The following is an 18447-nucleotide window of genomic DNA, read 5'->3' as shown; positions in this document are numbered from 1 at the left end:
TTACATTTCCACACATTCTCATTCCTTGGCTTGCTTGCTGATGGTTCTAATTTGGAAAGGACCAATTAGTTTGGTTAGCCATGTTTTCAAACAGAATAAGAATTCTTCTCTGGTGATATACATTGTGCATTTTCAAGATCAATTTATTAAGAAGCAGAGCAGATTTTATTTATTTATTTATTGGATTTGTATGCCGCCCATCTCCGGAGATCCTGTGTTAGTTTTTTAATGCTCCAATTCCTGTTTTTTAAAATTAGTTTATAATATAAAATACAAAAAGGAAAAAGAAAATAGTAGGAAAATAGAAGAGGAGGAAGGGAAAGGAAAAAGGTAAGGAAAAGGGGAAAAATAAATAAAAGGTGTTGATTTCCGACTGCCCTTTGGTGCAGTAAAATAAGATAAAAGCACTAAACCTCAGCTTTTTACTTTTTACGTAATAGTATAAACTAGCTGCAAACCTTCTAATTGATAAAACCCCAAATCAAAGTGTCCTCCCCCCCGGGGTACCTCAAGCACAAAGTCCAGAACCGATTTCCAAGTAGAAATAAAATTGTATTCTTTAATCAAAGCAGTCATCTCAGTTAACTCCAACACTTTGCAGCCATTCGTCCATTGTGGAAATCAAAGTGTCCTTCCATTTTTGTGCATAAAGTAATCTTGCTGCTGCCAACATATATGGGTAGTCCTCGACTTATGACCACAGTTGAACCCAAAATCTCTGTTTGTTAAGTGAGTTTTCTCCCGTTTTACAACATTTCCTGCTCAAGTTGCTAAGTGAATCATTGCAGTTGACAAGTTAGGAACCTGGTCGTTAAGTGAATCCGGCTTCTCCATTGACTTTGCTTGTCAGAAGGTTGCAGAAAAGGCTGCAAGTATGAACCAGTTGGCAAGAATCTGAATTTTGATCACATGGTCATACTTTTGAATGCTGCGAAAGTATCTGTGAAAAATGGCATTAAGTCCCCCCCCCAAAAAATATTCAGTTTGAAAGGAACAGTTGTAAGTCAAGGACTATTTTATAACATCAAAGTTCCAATCACACACACACACACACCCATATTCAGTTTGAGAGTCTTCTGTATTAAGATGTGAACCCTACTCCAATATTTCTTTGCTTTGTTACACATCCACCATAAAAGATATAATATCTTGGAATAGTCCCATTCTCCATAGTGGATGGAGACCTCATCCAGCATGGGTTGACCTTGTCCGTTAGCCAATGAGGACTGAGTCTGTTTTAGTGTCATTTTCTGCTTGGTCACTAAGGCCCACTTTTGGCTCAGTCCGGGCTACAGTTAGGACGTGTGGCCAAACTCTCCTGAGTGATCTCTCCACCTCACTCCCTGCTTATCCAGCCCTGTAAAAATAAAATAAAATAAAATAAAATAAAATGGAATAGAATAAAATAAAATAAAATAAAATAAAATAAAATAATTAAATTAAATTAAATTAAATTAAATTAAATTAAATTAAATAAATAAAATAAAATAAAATAAAATAAAATAATATAAAATAAATAATAAAAGAATAAATAAAATAAAATAAAAGAATAAATAAAATAAAATAAATAACAAACAAAACAAAACAAAGCAATAGTTTAATCAGTTTCCCTATGAACTTTGTTGCTACAATGTAAAGGCTCAGTGGCACTACGAAGCTTGGTCCGGTCACTTGGCCGAGCTGGACAGCCACAGGAGTTTAAAATCAAGTGGCGTACAGGCTGAAGAGGGTAGTTGATGGGATGGACAGCCCAGCATCCCGATTAGCATTTGCCTGTGTTAGTTTTTAACTACTCCAATTCTTGTCTCAATCCTACTAAAGGAATGGCTTTGTGAAGCAAAGCAGCAGGTTTTGAAATCTTACAGATATATAATAATTTAAAAATAATAATTTATTAGATTTGTATGCCGCCCCTCTCCGAGGACTCGGAATATATGCATGCATTATGCATGTGTATAGCATTAGTAGAGTAGAGTAGGGTAGGGTAGGGTAGAGTAGAATAGAATAGAATAGAATAGAATTCTTTATTGGCCAAGTGTGATTGGACGCACAAGGAATTTGTCTTTGGTGCATATGCTCTCAGTGTACATAAAAGAAAATACACATTTGTCAAGAATCATGAGGTACAACACTTGATAATTGTCATAGAGTAGAAATAAGCAACCAGGAAACAATACTAATATAAATTGTAAGCATACAAGCAACACAGTTATAGAGTCATAAGTGGGAGGATATGAGTGAATGGAAAAACTGTTCAGCACAGAAACACCATTATGCCTTCTTGAGTCTTTTTGAGCTTAAAACTTTGAGGATGCATTAATTGTAGAATATAAGAAGAAGAAGCAAAGAAGAGACTAACATTTATCTTTTAGGCCTCCAAATGACTATTCTCTCTCTAGTTCTAATATTTCTTGTTGCTTTTTTTAAAAAAAAAGTCTGAGCTATTAGAAGAAAGGCTTTAGTAGCTCCAGAATCTCTGAAAAGCAATCTAAAATAGAGACACACAATGCATCCCACACACATTGAACACAATGAGCTGATGTTTCTTAGCATACATCATCCCATCGCAGGGACTTTTGTTTCTACTCCATCCTAGGTTTGAATGTGGGGGGATGGAAAGTCACAGGGAGAAAGACAAAAGTGTCTGTTTTCCATCAAGACAATTGTAACCAGACCTTAAGCGCTGGTACGTAATGATAAAAAGGAATGGCTGTTTGTATGTGTCTGCATTGAAACCACCATTATGGGAAAATGTGAACATGCCCACATGTATGCTTATAAAGTAAACTAAAGCACTTTTTTTAAAAAAAAAAATCCCAATTTTGATTCCTTAGGCTAACGGAGGAGGAAGAAGGGCTCAGTGGGAGAATGGAAGATGTCCTTGGGCAACTCTCCGAAATCTCAACAGATGTGTACAGCTCCCAGTTTGAAAGCATTCTGGACAATGCATCTTTATATTACAGCGCCGAATCACTAGAAACGTTATATTCTGAGGCTGACAGCTACTTCAGCTTTGAAATGCCACTCACTCCAATGATCCAGCAACGTATCAAAGAAGACGCTCAGTTTTTAGAAAGGACTCCCGGAGGGGTGATGAGAAAGGACTCTTGCAATGGAGTCGCCAATGGACTCGGAGACGTTAAAGAGACAGACCTCGCTGCGGCTTGTCCTTCGGAAAGGTAACAAGAGAGGGTTGTCTTTACAATCTTTCATGGCTTTGGTTGCATCTTGTTGATGATGATGAGTTGAACGTCCTCCCTCCCCATTCTGTTGATGAATCTCTTTTTAGGGTTGCAACTTTTTAAAGAGAATGTTCGCTACTGGGTCCGCCAGTTTTTGATTGTCCTGATTTTGTTCTCATTTGTGACCCTCTGTTTGCAGTGGTAAATGCTGTTCACAAACCTTGTACAAAAGTGCTTAATCCAAGGGTCAAATAGGATACTTCAAAGTGAGTGCTGTTCTTTGGGTATATTACTTTTTCATAAAAAAAGAAAAAAAGAACTGCAGTGGGGTGAAGTGGAAAAGATTAACCTTTATGTGCCCTGATAATACTAATTTCACAAATTTGCAGTGAGTTATGTTGCGTACTTCTTGGAGTGTGTAGTTGTTGTTAGTTTCCTGCTGTGAAATAGTATTGTGCTTTTACAATAATTTCTCCATTGTATCTTGGTTTTGTTTGAGGAATTGGCGTGCTTTCTTTTTTTAAAGGCATTTTGATTTCTATTGAAGTTATACAACTAAACTGCTATAATCCTGTCATACTAGGTAACTAAAGACTGTAATTTGTTTGTTTGTTTGTTTATTTATTTAATTTTTATGCCGCCCTTCTCCTTAGACTCAGGGCGGCTTACAACATGTTAGCAATAGTACTTTTTTTTAACAGAGCCAGCATATTGCCCCCACAATCCAGGTCCTCATTTTACCCACCTCAGAAGGATGGAAGGCTGAGTCAACCTTGAGCCGGTGATCAGATTTGAACTGCTGACCTACAGATCTACAGTCAGCTTCAGTGGCCTGCAGTACAGCACTGTACCTGCTGCGTCACCCCGGCTCTCGTTAGGAAGTGAATAATGCTAGGAAGTGAATAACACTATATTGCCAGTAAATATATTTGACTCAACCTTTGCAGCTTCCACATAACAATAATAAGTTGGAAGGTTTGGATCACATAGCATACTAGAAGTGTATTTTAACATCAAAATGTGCTACCTCTATTCTTTAAGCTCACAGCAATTTCCCATAGGTGGAAAAGGTGCTGCAACATGTGATTATGTCAGCATGTGGGCAGCGGCCAGTTGGAAATTTATGCAATCATTGGGTTGGAGACAGGTGAAGTGTGAAATTTCCCCCCACCAGTTCTGTGGGCGTGGCTTATTTTGTGGGCGTGACTTGGAGGTCAGCTGCTTCGGGCTTTAGGTGGCCATGGCCATGTGGTCATGTGAGTGGGTGTGGCCAGATGGGAGAATGCATCTGTGCGTCCCCACCACGCTACCCTGTGCACCACTGTATAAGATTTTGCTTCCGTGCAAAGAAGCAAAGAAATCGGCGAAAATCACCAAAACCTCGCGCGAGGACACTAATTTATTAGATTTGAATGCCGCCCCTCTCTGAAGACTCGGGACGGCTTTTTAAACATTTTGGTGATTTTCGGCTTTTGTTTGTTTCTGCGCATGCGCGGAATTGGTGAAAATCGCCAAAATCTTTAAAAAGCCATCCCGAGTCTTCGGAGAGGGGCGGCATACAAATCTAATAAATTATTATTATTATTATTATTATTATTATTATTATTATTATTATTAAAATCTCACACATGTGATGTCCTTGCATGAGATTTTGGAAATTTTTGCCGATTTCTTGGCTTTCGCACATGCTCGGAAGCAAAATCTCACAGGGGTGCACGTGCCCTCCACAGCCCGCGTGTGCGCCAGCCTCCGGGATTGATCCAGTAGGAAAAAAGTAAGTGCGTCCCATCACTGCTGATACCAACCTGAACAAATGGTTATGCAGGGTTGTTTAAAAAAAACAAAACTTCCAGTGATGGAGCTCTTGTAATTTCAAGAAAGGGGCTATTCAGCTTTTTAACAGCTCTCATGGGAAGTTTGAATTTATTAGGCTTTGGTTAATTGGTTCTTGTGCAGAGAATATATTCCCTCCCCACCTCCACTGTAATATTCCTTCATGTATTAAAGGACAGCTATCTTGTCTGCCTTCAGTCTTCTTTTCTTCAGGCTGAATATGCCAAGTTCCTTTGATCTCTTTTTATACATTTTAGCTTCCGAGCATCTTATTGTCCTTAATACTTTTCTCTACACGCTTTCCAATTTCTCAGTGTCCTTCTTGTATTGTGGTGATGTCAACCTTGTGAGGCAATCCAGACAGGAAGCACTCCCAGATGAACTCGTACTACTATATTGTAAGATTACATTAACAGTATCTTACAAGTATGAAAGCACATCTCTCCCCCACTGCCTTTACTGCCCAAACAACTAGGAAGGGTCCCTTCTCAGATATTTGCCATGTCCACGTCCCTTGTTTCCCAAGGCCATTCTCACATACTACTAGAGTTTAACTATAAGCACAGTGTTGAAGTTTGATTAGTGCAGCATAGCGCAGTACTATCACTTCCTGCAATTTTGACATTACAGATGACCCTCGATTTACAACAGTTCATTTAGTGATCACTCGAAGTTGCAACAACACTAGAAAAAGTGAACTTATGGCTGTTTTTCACACTTACAACCATTGCAGCTTCCCCATGGTCATGTGATCACAATTCAGACACTTGGCAACTGCTTCCTATGTGAGATGGTTGCAGTGTCCTAGGTCAGGGGTCAGCAACCTTAAATATTCAAGAGAGCCATTTGGACTCGATTCCCACAGAAAAGAAAACAACGGGAGTCACAAGACTCTTCCCGTGCCTGACTATTTCCTGAGCTGCCACAAAAGTAGCATATATAGTTAAATGAAACATTCTGTTTTCTTCTGAAACTTGGATTTATTTATTTATTTAATCAAATTTATAGGCCACCCTTCTCCAAGTGGACTCAGGGTAGCGTACAACAATAAGAAAATACAATAATGAAAACACGACTTTAAAACCCTAGTTTTAAACATTCATACATCATTCATTCAGGGCTACTGGCTGGAGCATAGTACTGTATAACCTTCAACGGCCCCAAACCTGCCGGCAACGCCATGTTTTTAAGGCCTTTCAGAAGGCCATGAGAGTGGAGAACATTCAAATCTACGGTATCTCCGGGACCGCCTTCTGCCGCACGAATTCCAGCGACCGGTTAGGTCCCACAGAGTGGGCCTTCTCCGGGTCCTGTCAACAAAACAATGTCGTTTGGCGGGGCCCAGGGGAAAAGCCTTCTCTGTGGCGGCCCTGGCCCTCTGGAACCAACTCCCCCCGGAGATTAGAATTGCCCCCACCCTCCTTGCCTTTCGTAAGCTCCTTAAAACTCACCTCTGCCATCAGGCATGGGGGAACTGAGATATTCTTTCCCCCTAGGCCTTTACAATTCATGCATGGTATGTTTGTATGTATGGATGTTTGGTTTTACAATAAGGGTTTTTTAGTTGTTTTAGTATTGGATTTACATGCTGTTTTTTGTTACTGTTGTTAGCCGCCCCGAGTCTATGGAGAGGGGCGGCATACAAATCCAATAAATAAATAAATAAATAAATATCCCGGGGAGTTGTTCCAGAGGACCAGTTCCTGCCACAGAGAAGGCTATTCCCTGTAGCCCCGCCAACTGACTTTTTTTGGCTGATGGGACCTGGAGAAGACCAGCTCTGGGCTCTGATTGGTCGCTGGGAAGTGTGAGACAGAAGACTGTCCCGTACGTAATCTGGTCCTAAGCCTTGTAGGGCTTTATAGGTAATAGCCAACACCTTGAATTGCATTTGGTGGCCAATCGGAAGTCAGTCCATTTATCCATGGTTGGCCTACCATGGGTCAAAAAGCTTAATAAATTGTGCATTGGTGGGTGTCGCATATTGGCAGCTGTGATGTGTATTTTGAGTGACAGGGAGCCAAAGCAGAGGGATGAAAGAGCTACATGTGTCTCCAGAGCCATAGTTTGCTGACCCTTCTCCTAGATAATCAGCTTTTGTGACCTTAAAAGCAAAGTCAGAATCGTTTAACAACCATGTTACTATCTTAACAACTGCAGTGATTCACTTAACAAGGGTGGCAAGGAAGGTCGTAAGCTGGGGCAAAATATACTTAACAACAACTATCGCATTTAGCAACAGAAGGTTTGGGCTCCATTGTGGTTTTAAGTCAATGACTACTTGTATTGGTGAAGCTTAAACTTCATTTGTTTTCTTGGCAGCTGTGGCACATTGCTAGCTCATCTAAATCCTATGATCTATCAATACTTCCAGATACTTCTGCCACGAACTATTACTATGCCAGGTATCACCTGGGACCCATTCAAGTCTCTTCCCTCTCATTTGAACACCTACGAAAATAGAATTCAAATGTGTACAGCTTCGTTTCTTGCTTTGTCCTTTTCCGTGTCTTTTAAAGCTATCTTCCACATTAAAGTTCTTAAGTGGTGGTGAGGTATGTGTGTGTGTCGGGGTGGTGGGCATTTTTCACCATGCACTGTTTTATGTTGTGTGTATATTAAACTTGTTAAAAATCAATAAAAATATATTTTTTAAAAAGTTCTTAAAAAGAAACCAGTCTTCCATTTCTAGTACGTAGGTTACATGGCAAAATGCAAATAATTTTCAGTATAAACATCTTGGCACGTATTCATAACTGATGTGTCAGCTCTGGGTGCCTCCCAGTAAATTACTGGTACTGTATATGAAGCAAGGCATAGACGTGGGATTTTCTCTTTCACATTGACTTTAAGTCTGAAGAGGAGAGATATTGCGATGGTAAGAGACAAGCTTCGTAAAAACCTCTTCATTATATGAATCAATCTTAATCTTAGTTCAGTAAATCCAAAAATCTGCCTTGAATGATAAAGTTTGGAACTTTTAGAAAATGTTGGCTTTCATAATCTGTTTTTCGCTTTATTCCCCCCTCCCCCATTTCTTTCAACATTTATCATTTCTGTTTTTAGCCATGCTTAGTCCTCAAACTGATGTTGTCTATGAGCAGAAGCTAAGCAAAGTTGGGCCTGATTGGCACTTGAATGGGAGACCATGAGGAATATCAAGATTATAGAAAAAAAAATCTAGAAGATGGCAGCGGTAGATCACTTTTATGTCATTAGAAGAAAAGAACAGGATGATATGAATGCTGATGCCAGGCAGGAATTGAGTTTAACTCAAATAAGATTTAATGTGAGGAGGTTACAAAAGATGGTAGTTATGTTGTTGAGTGTCAAAAACTAAGTAGTATTTCATGTAATTATGGCTGAATGAGAGAATTTGAGAAATCTCAGGGTTGTAAACTACTCAGGTAATTAGAAAGGGGGGGAAAAGACCTTTTGGAATGAAGTATTGTAGTGGCAATCTACTTTGGTATTCTTGCAAGAAATTTCTGATGTGTTTGTGAAGTCATCAGCCAACTTCAAGTCAAAGGAGACTAAATATTGCTAAGATGAAGCCTATGTGCCTTTGGTTTCTCTGCAATATACTGCATCAAAATGCAAGTCTTTTAACAAGTCTTAGGTCCTAAATAAAATATGAGCAAGAATCCAAAGTGTTTAACTCAAGCATGTTAAGTGTCAGCAAAGGACCGATTCTATAGTGCATTTTGTGACAGATGGAAAGCCATGGCTGAACTAATCTCTAAGGAAAATGGCAAACAGCTTTGGTTATAAATTGGAGCAGAAAGCTAAATATATCTCCTGCTTTTCTCATTTAATGGGAATGTGCTTTTCGGCTTGGCTGTGGTCACTATTTGGTAATGTGCTTTTGCTGAGATTTTTTTTAAAAAGTACACATAAACAAATCTGCTATTACAGCTTTTGTTTTGTTTCGGAAGGGTTTAGGATTTTGTGGTCTCTGGTTTTAGGACTAAACATCTATAGTAATAACGGTTTTTTTTGTTAAAAGCCTGCCATTATGATAAGGCAGATTAGAGGTGGAAGCAGGATTTGAAATATTCCTAATGTGAAATTAGAAGAGAAGGATTTAGGGGTAGTGGGTAGTGCCACAGGGGTAGTGATTTCTGACAGTCTCAAAATGGGTGAGCAGTGTGGTCAGGCGGTAGGAAAAACAAGTAGGATGCTTGGCTGCATAGCTAGAGGTATAGCAAGCAGGAAGAGGGAGATCGTGATCCTGCTATATAGAGCGCTGGTGAGACCACATTTGGAATACTGTGTTCAGTTCTGGAGACCTCACCTACAAAAAGATATTGACAAAATTGAACGGGTCCAAAGATGGGCTACAAGAATGGTGGAAGGTCTTAAGCATAAAACGTATCAGGAAAGACTTAATGAACTCAATCTGTATAGTCTGGAGGACAGAAGGAAAAGGCGGGACATGATTGAAACATTTAAATATGTCAAAGGGTTAAATAAGGTTCAGGAGGGAAGTGTTTTTAATAGGAAAGTGAACACAAGAACAAGGGGACACAATCTGAAGTTAGTTGGGGGAAAGATCAAAAGCAACGTGAGAAAATATTATTTTACTGAAAGAGTAGTAGATCCTTGGAACAAACTTCCAGCAGACCTTGTTGGTAAATCCACATTAACTGAATTTAAACATGCCTGGGATAAACATATATCTATCCTAAGATAAAATACAAAAAATAGTATAAGGGCAGACTAGATGGATCATGAGGTCTTTTTCTGCCGTCAGTCTTCTATGTTTCTATGTTTGTATGTTTTTATGTTTCTATATTGGTGGGTATGATCCTTAATTTTGAGGTCTGGATTTTAAGAGGATCAGGAGCTATGGATAGATCCCACGACTACAGTATACATCCAAAGAGATGCTTTATGTTTTATTGTGAACAGCAAAACATTTGTCTACATGTTATAATTGTCTCAAGGAAGAGATATTTAAAATATCACCTGCAGACCAGAATAAAAATAAAAATTAAAGAACATTTAAAACACTCTTCTTTGAATCTTTAAATGAGCAAAGACCGAATTAAATTTGGTTAGAATAGCCAATGGTTTTCTTTTTTGGACATGTATAATGCATTGCAGTTCTAAATTCAGAAACTTTTCAGACAGCCTCTCACACAGCTGATCCCATTTATAGATTGGAAAATAAAAGGGAAAAAAAGTTGGATTGTGTAACTGCAGATGAATAATTCCTTGGTCTAGCCTGCTTTGAATCCAAGAAATGCGATCATGACAGCAATATGTAAAATCTGGAAACGCATTATTTTGGAAATGCATTAAGCAGCCAACAGAGGTCCCCTACGAGCTGCGAGTTCACTGTAGAATCCAGAGTAGAATCACTTTGTGGTTTCCTGTTCAGGCAACAAAGTGTCTCCAAGTGATGATGCTAATTCTTAGTAATCCTATTTAGATGCCCAGAAAGGCAGAGGAAGGGTCTTGGAAAGGCCTAGGAACTCTTGGGCTTATTTCACTGATAGAAAATAGGCAGCCAGTAGGGGACACAACTTTCTTTGCTCCACCATGTCAGTGCTCAGGATTGAGCAAAATCCAGAGTTTCAATACTAAGTAGGAATTACTGGACTTTCTAGGTCTGCACAACCACACCCTCAGTTCTGCTTTTGGTTTGACACACAAAGATCCTAGGAACTAAATGTATTTAAAAAAAAATAAAAAATTGGCCTGTGGCTGAGCAACTGGGACAGGATCAGCAAAGCGATCTCAAGCCTGTATTCTGGGTGGAACAAGCCGGGAGTTGCATTGGCTGAGATAGAAAACGTTGCCCAGATGGCTGAAGATGGAGAAGTAGACAGGGGAGGGAGAGAAATGCTCAGAAGCATGAAGGCGTAAGTGCAAATATTGGAAGAAAATTGTGAAGTATATGGTGGCGTGAAGCAAGATTGTGTGTGTGTGTGTGTGTGTGTGTGTGTTAGTTGGGAGGCTGAAGACAAGGAATTGGTGCAGTTGGACAAGGACTCCTGGCTTAGGTCTTCCTGCCCAGACTGGATTTTACCTTATTTTATGAATGTGGATGATGGAAGTTGTAATCCAACATGTCTTTTTTTGTGTTGACTTGGAAATGGCTTTCGTATGCTGATGGGGATGGTGGTTCTGAATAAATTTAGGTTTCCTTCCTTCCTTCCTTCCTTCCTTCCTTCCTTCCTTCCTTCCTTCCTTCTCTCCCTCCCTCCCTCCCTTCTTCCTTCCTTCCTTCCTTCTCTCCCTCCCTCCCTTCTTCCTTCCTTCCAACCTCCTTCCTTCCTTCCTTCCTTCCTTCCTTCCCTTCCTTCCTTCCTTCCCTTCCTTCCTTCCTACCTACTTCCTTCCTTCCTTCCTTCCTTCCTTCCTTCCTTCCTTCCTTCCTTCCTTCCTTCCTTCCTTCCAACCTGCTTCCTACCTTCTTTCCAACCTGCTTCCTTCCTTCCTTCCAACCTGCTTCCTTCCTTCCTTCCTTCCTTCCTTCCTTCCTTCCTTCCTTCCTTCCTTCCTTCCTTCCTTCCTTCCTTCCTTCCTTTTTCTGTTCCATTCCATATAAAAAGCAAAATAAGTACAAAACTGCTGAATGTGCGGTGGTGGGAGGAAAAATGTTTCGGTGCTTTAAGTTCTGGTCCTCTGGTAGGTGAGTGAGAGAAAAAGCTTAAGTAGGAGATGAGGTGATAAAAAGAAGTGGAGCAGAATAGACCGTGATCTTGTGAGCAGAAACCCCAGGAAGCAATGGCTGACAAGAGGCATGAAGGCGGACACAATGAAAATGATGGAGAATGGTTGTGCAGCTTAGAAACAAAGATGCACATTTCTGGTTAGAATGGAGTGGGGAGGGGCAGGGAAGGAAATTAGACACAAATAAGTTTCCTGGGACTAGATCATTGCCCGCCCTCTGTGTCTTCCTCCCCAGTGATAACCTCCAGAGGGATTATTCCTGAATTCCTAGCCAGAATGCTAGTGGCATTTCTCTATAGCGGAGTGGATAGTAAGTCCTAAGGCTGCACACCCAATGTTGCCTCCCTAGATATTTTAACCTGTCAAGAGATTAAAATGCTCTGCTATGTTGAAGCTTGAGTTTGGACTTCAACTTCTAATGCCACTGAAGTGACCTCATAGCTGTAAAAAAAGAGAGGGAACCAGGGGTCAACATAAGGGCTGAATGTCACAACTAGGTTTGAATCATTGAGTGGCCTCTTTTCCCCCCCCAGCCCAAGTTGTAACACATAGGCTGTTTTCCAAGTGATGACTCCAGATGAGTAAATTCGCATTCATTGACATTCTGTCCACGTTAGGAGGTGTGTTACTACACATTTAAAATGCTAAAGCTGGGCTAGGATATACACTCACTGGCAAAATATTCACTGGTACCTAAGCAAGTCTGAATGGAAATAAAGTGGTTTGTTTGTTGCAGTTGTTTTGCACTAATAGCATCCTGTCCTTATATGCCCTGCAAAGAGAGACATATGGCATTTCATTTATAATATTTATCTTTAGGGAAGCCTGACCCATTTATTTTCAAGGATGAATAGGAGGCAGTTTTGCCCGCACAGTCTTCTAAGATAGGGTTAAAAATGATTGGGCAGAAAGTGATAAGGTGCATGTGGACATTATTAAGGGATTGTACCAATTTCTTATTTATATCCAGAATATATTTAGCTCTAACTTTTTTTTTTTGGCTCATCGCATTCTGTCTGTCCTCAGTTGGAAAGAGTAATGGTCTGAGAGGATATAGCCCAACGATACAGTGGTACCTCAAGATACAAACCCCTCGTCTTACGAACAACTCAAGATACGAACCCGGGGTTCAGAAAAAAATTGCCTCTTCTTACGAACTTTTTTCGTGTTACGAACCCCAAACCCGAACTTCCGGGTTCGGCGTTCGGGAGGCTGCTGGGAAGCCCCCCGGCTGTTTTAAAAGGTGACAGCCGGGCGGTGGGGCTTCCCAGCAGCCTCCAAACACCGAACGCGGAAGTTCGGGTTTGGCGTTCGGCTTTGGGAGGCTGCTGGAAAGCCGCCCGGCTGTTTTAAAAGGTGACAGCCGGGCTGGGGGGCTTCCCAGCAACCTCCCGAACCCGGAAGTTCGGCAAAAGTTCGGGGTTCAGGAGGTTGCTGGGAAGCCCCCCAGCCCGGCTGTCACCTTTTAAAACAGCCTGGGGGCTTCTCGGCGGCCTCCCGAACGCCGAACCCGGAAGTTCGGGTTTGGCGTTCGGCGTTCGGGAGGTCGCTGAGAAGCCCCCAGGCTGTTTTAAAAGGTGACAGCCGGGCGGCAGCATTTTTTTGCGGGTTTTTTTTTTGGTTGCACGGATTAATTGACTTTACATTGTTTCCTATGGGAAAGAATGTTTCGTCTTACGAACCTTTCGTCTTACGAACCTCCCCCTGGAACCAATTAGGTTCGTAAGACGAGGTATGACTGTATATGTAGGCAGAGGTGGGATGCTAAGGTGGAACAGTGACGCGTGCTCGGCCCTATGGCTCTGAATGCTTGCGGAATCCAGCGCAATTATGCTACTGCACCTGGGTAGGTAGCGAATTTCTGCACGGACACGCAGATGTGACACGGGTACGCCACATGTGTCCATGCGCGATTTCGCTACCCATCCAGGTACAGTAGCATAATTGCGCTGGACTCCGCTAGCACTCAGAGCCACTTGAGCGAGCACGCATCACCGTTCCACCTTAGCAGCCCACCTCTGTATGGTGGCCATAAATGGCTCGCTTTTGTGCTAGAAATGCTTGCTCATAACAGTAAGTGGGCTTGTGAATGTAAGAGGATTTCAAGGTTCATTTAGCCAAGATAAATGAAGCAGCTCCAGAAGTCAATGTAAAGAATGTTGAATTGCTGGGACCAAGAGAGATGTCTATTGAATCTATGATTGTAGCTCCAAGGGATTTTAGCTGAAGACTACTCGGTATCTGATTCTATGAATAGAGGAACAATATTCACCCTTTTTTTTTTTTTGAGCCAAGAACTATTTGTTAACTTGATTGGTGTGCTTGAGTCTATCCCTCAAAGTAGATGAGGCTAGAATAGGGCTGTCAAACTCGCTGGCCACGTCCAGGGGTGGGTCCCACTTACCTTTGCCACCAGTTCGCATCACAACTTTTTGCATGCACGCGTGTCCCCTCATGCCATTTTGCTTTCACGTATGCTCAGCAGCAGGATTCACCCCAAAACACAGCTGAGGAGCTGATCAGCTGTGCTTCAGGTGAAGAAATAAAGGCCAGTGTTAACCCAGGGGTGGGCAGGTGGGCAGGTCCTTTTTCAAGCAGCGGAAAAAGAGAACAGGGGAAAATTCGCTATTTTTTTTTTTTTAAAGATGGTGACGCTCATGGACTGGCACTGACCATGATGTCACCAGTGGTAATTATGCATCCCAGCTACTTACAACTGCAGCCTTGTTGTACGTTAATTGGTTTGTTTCTTGCAGTGAGCTGGGGCTTATATTTGATATTGCAGTATTGCATTTTTAATACTTATGCTGTTTCTTTGGAACAAGCTTCCATGCAGGAAACCTGATTTGTTGTTTTTGTGCTGTTGTTTTTGTGCAGTTATTGTTTGTTTTGATCCTTTTTTTAATTAGAGAGCTTTGGTGTTTGGGAAGGCAGAGGGCAGGGTGCCTGGTTTGGGGATGAAACTAATTTAGTAGCTATACTAGCTTCTTCCAACCAATTCTCCCTGGTTTGCGTCTACAGTCTGAACTAACACTGTAGCAAGACTTTGATTTCTTTGCCCTGTGCAGTTCTTCTACCTTCTGCTTCTCTGAATAATTTATTTCACATTATAAATCAACATAGGCCTGCTAGCCTCTGTTCTGTTATTTCTGATTCTGGATGTTCTTTTTAGATATTCTCTTCTCTTTGGATTTGATTTATAATAATAGATCTTTCTTTCTCTCTCTCTCTCTTTCTTTCTTTCTTTCTTTCTTTCTTTCTCTCTCTCTCTTCTTTCTTATGTCTTTCTTTCTTTTTCTCTCTCTTCTTTCTTCTGTCTTTTCTTTCTTTTTTATTTCTCTCTCTCTTCTTTCTTCTCTGTCTTTCTCTCCTCTTATTTCTTCTCTTTATTTATTTATTTATTTCCCTCCCTCTCTCCCTCCTTCCTTCCTTTCTTTCTCTGTCTCTCTCTCTCTCTCTTTGTCTTTTTATTTCTTCTCACTGTCTTTCTGTCTTTTTCTTTTCTCCTCTCTTTTCTCTCTCTCTCTTCTCTGTCTCTTCTCACTGTCTTTGTTTTCCTCTGTCTCTTTCACTCTTTTTTCTTTTTTCTCTCACTCTCTTTCTTTCTCTCTTTCTTCTCTGTCTCTTTCTTTCTTCTCATTGCCTTTGTTTCCTCCCTCCTTCCCTCCCTCCCACCCTCCCCCTCCCTCCCCCCCTCCCTCCCTCCTTTCTTTCTTTCTTTCTTTCTTTCTTTTTTCTTTCTTTCCAATCTTTGTATATTTGTGACGGATAATCCACCTTTTCTTTTAGCTCTTTAGTCCTGTAGCTCAGAGTTTAAGCCTTTGCACATTGGGGATGGGGGGAGGAGAGGGAATGGTTCTGTGAACTGGGCAGCAAGTGCACACCTGTGTGCAGCTCCATTTGCACAAGTGGGCATGTGTACCCATCCCTTGCGCAAATGGAATGACATGCACACACATGCATTTGCAAACCACTTCCATGGCCTGGTTCCAAACAGCTGATGGCCCAGTAGTTGGCCGCAGCCTTGGATTTGTGAACCCCTGCTGTAACTCCAACACCTAGTGCAGCCCTAGTTAACCCCAGCAATAACAGATCCAGCATGGGTTTCTCTAAATTATATCTCACCATATTGCATATGGATGAGACACTCTTTGTCTGGTTCCTCTGATGAGACCTGCTCATTACAGTTGAATCTCTGTCATCTTCCTCAGAGTCAACAAGCCCACACTCACATCAAGGCCATGCTTCAATGGGAGTTACTATTATTATGGCTGGTTGCCAGATTGTTAGGCTGAATTTGGCACTTTTATCCACCTATCATGTAGTGAAGTTGTCCACACCAAATCCAAAGCATTTAGTCCATTTCAGATTTGAACGCTGTGGTTTAGTTATATGTCTAATGCCGTGATGGCGAACCTATGGCACGCATGCCGGAAATGGCACACAGAGCCATCTCTCCGGACATGTTGAGCGTAGCTTGCTGCTCTTCTGAGTTCTGATGCACCGTCCATCTGGCCTTCACATGCGCAGGAGTACTGGAAACTAGAAGAACAGCCACCTGACATGCATGTGCACAAGCCAGGCAGCTGCTCTTCTGGTTTCCAGCATGCACATGCGCACAATACCAGCTGGCTGATGCGCATGTTCTGTGTTAGCAAAAACGTCAGAAGAGAAGGATTTAGGGGTAGTGATTTCTGACAGTCTCAAAATGGATGAGCAGTGTGGTCGGGCAGTAGGAAAAGCAAGTAGGATGCTTGGCTGCATAGCTAGAGGTATAACAAGCAGGAAGAGGGAGATTGTGATCCCGCTATATAGAGCGCTGGTGAGACCACATTTGGAATACTGTGTTCAGTTCTGGAGACCTCACCTACAAAAAGATATTGACAAAATTGAATGGGTCCAAAGATTGAACGGCTCCAAAGATGGGCTACAAGAATGGTGGAAGGTCTTAAGCATAAAACTTATCAGGAAAGACTTAATGAAATCAATCTGTATAGTCTGGAGAACAGAAGGAAAAGGGGGGACATGATTGAAACATTTAAATATGTTAAAGGGTTAAATAAGGTTCAGGAGGGAAGTGTTTTTAATAGGAAAGTGAACACAAGAACAAGGGGACATAATCTGAAGTTAGTTGGGGGAAAGATCAAAAGCAACAGTAGATCCTTGGAACAAACTTCCAGCAGAGTGGTTGGTAAATCCACAGTGACTGAATTGAAACATACCTGGGATAAACATATATCCATCCTATGATAAAAATACAGGAAATAGTATAAGGACAGACTAGATGGACCATGAGGTCTTTTTCTGCCATCAGTCTTCTATGTTTCGATATTTCTATGTTCTATGCATGCACCAGAAACCGGAAGATAATCTTCCTGGGGCACGCATGCACACTGGGCAGCTGGTCTCCATGTGCATGTGGACATCAAAAACCAGAAGACCAGCTGGCCAGCATGCATAGATGTGCTGGAAATGGAAAGAGCATGTGCACCAGCTGGTTGCATTTATGGCTTCTGGCACATACGTGTGCACTCCCATTTTAGCACTCGGAGCTGAAAAGGTTCATCAACGCTGGTCTAAGGCTACTGAATGAGAGTCCATGACTAAGTAATGATTAAAATGCCTGAATATTCTTGATTCCTAAATAAATTTTGATGAGCTTCTCTCTCTCACTTGTCAACAGTGGTGAGCAATTCCCCCCCCCTGAAATATTTCGTTCTATCCATCTTTCAGGTAAAATACACATATTAAAAAGAAAATCAGCTTTGAAAAAATCAGATTTACTCTCTCAGATGGTTGGTTTTTAAAACGAAGGAATCTCTGGTTCTTGGAATCCGTCTTTAATATACAGTGACATTCATTAGCTTTACTGGATAAATGGTCAAAGCAATGGAAACTGCAGTTTAATGTTTCCAAATGTAAAATAATGCACTTGGGGAAAAGGAATCCTCAATCTGAGTATTGCATTGGCAGTTCTGTGTTAGCAAAAACTTCAGAAGAAAAGGATTTAGGGGTAGTGATTTCTGACAGTCTCAAAATGGGTGAGCAGTGTGGTCGGGCAGTAGGAAAACCAAGTAGGATGCTTGGCTGCATAGCTAGATGTAGAACAGGCAGGAAGAGGGAGATTGTGATCCCCTTATATAGAGCGCTGGTGAGACCACATTTGGAATACAGTGATCCCCCGGTTATTGCGTCCCCGACCATTGCGAACAGGGTAATTTGCGATTTTTCAACCCGGAAGTCAAAACACCATCTGCGCATGCGTGGCCTTTTTTTCTATGGGCACGCATGCGTAGATGGCGCCTGGCAGATCAGCTGCTGGGCGGCTTCCCTGGGTCTTCCCCCTCTTGCTGGCGGGAGGGCGAGCAGCGGGCATCAGCAAGGAGTTTCCCCACCACCCACGCAAACTCCTCGCTGCCGCCCGCCCTTCGCCCGCCCACGCCGTTCATTCTCGCCGCTTTCTAGCTGAGTCCTGAAGCGAATTCGCTTCAGGACTCAGGTGGAAAGCGGCGAGAGCGAGCGCGGACAAGCCGTTCGCTGGCGCTCGCTCTCGCCGCTTTCGAGCTGAGTCCTGAAGCGAATTCGCTTCAGGACTCAGCTCGAAAGCGGCGAGAGCGAGCGCCAGCGAACGGCTTGTCCGCCGCCTGCCTGCCCGCTAGCGAAGAGCCGAAGATTGGGGGCGGCGCGGCTGTTTTAAAACGTTGCCGCCGGCATGGGGGGCTTGCCAGCACCCGCCGGACCCCCAACCCGG

The 18447-nt window shown here is 42.0% G+C and overlaps 1 protein-coding gene across 3 annotated transcripts in view; it reads left to right on the top strand.

The window, feature by feature from the left end:
* Positions 1-18447, top strand: part of PSD3 (pleckstrin and Sec7 domain containing 3) — a 248184-nt gene that overhangs the window by 43038 nt on the left and 186699 nt on the right. For all 3 annotated transcript variants that reach the window (XM_070742360.1, XM_070742361.1, XM_070742362.1), the window contains one exon: positions 2835-3179. In XM_070742360.1, the coding sequence (XP_070598461.1) occupies positions 2835-3179 (345 nt within the window). The remainder of the gene's footprint in view (positions 1-2834; positions 3180-18447) is intronic.

Source organism: Erythrolamprus reginae, chromosome 2 (assembly GCF_031021105.1).
Source record: "Erythrolamprus reginae isolate rEryReg1 chromosome 2, rEryReg1.hap1, whole genome shotgun sequence".
Taxonomy (NCBI): Eukaryota; Metazoa; Chordata; class Lepidosauria; order Squamata; family Dipsadidae; genus Erythrolamprus; species Erythrolamprus reginae.
This window is presented reverse-complemented; position numbering and strand designations above follow the sequence as displayed.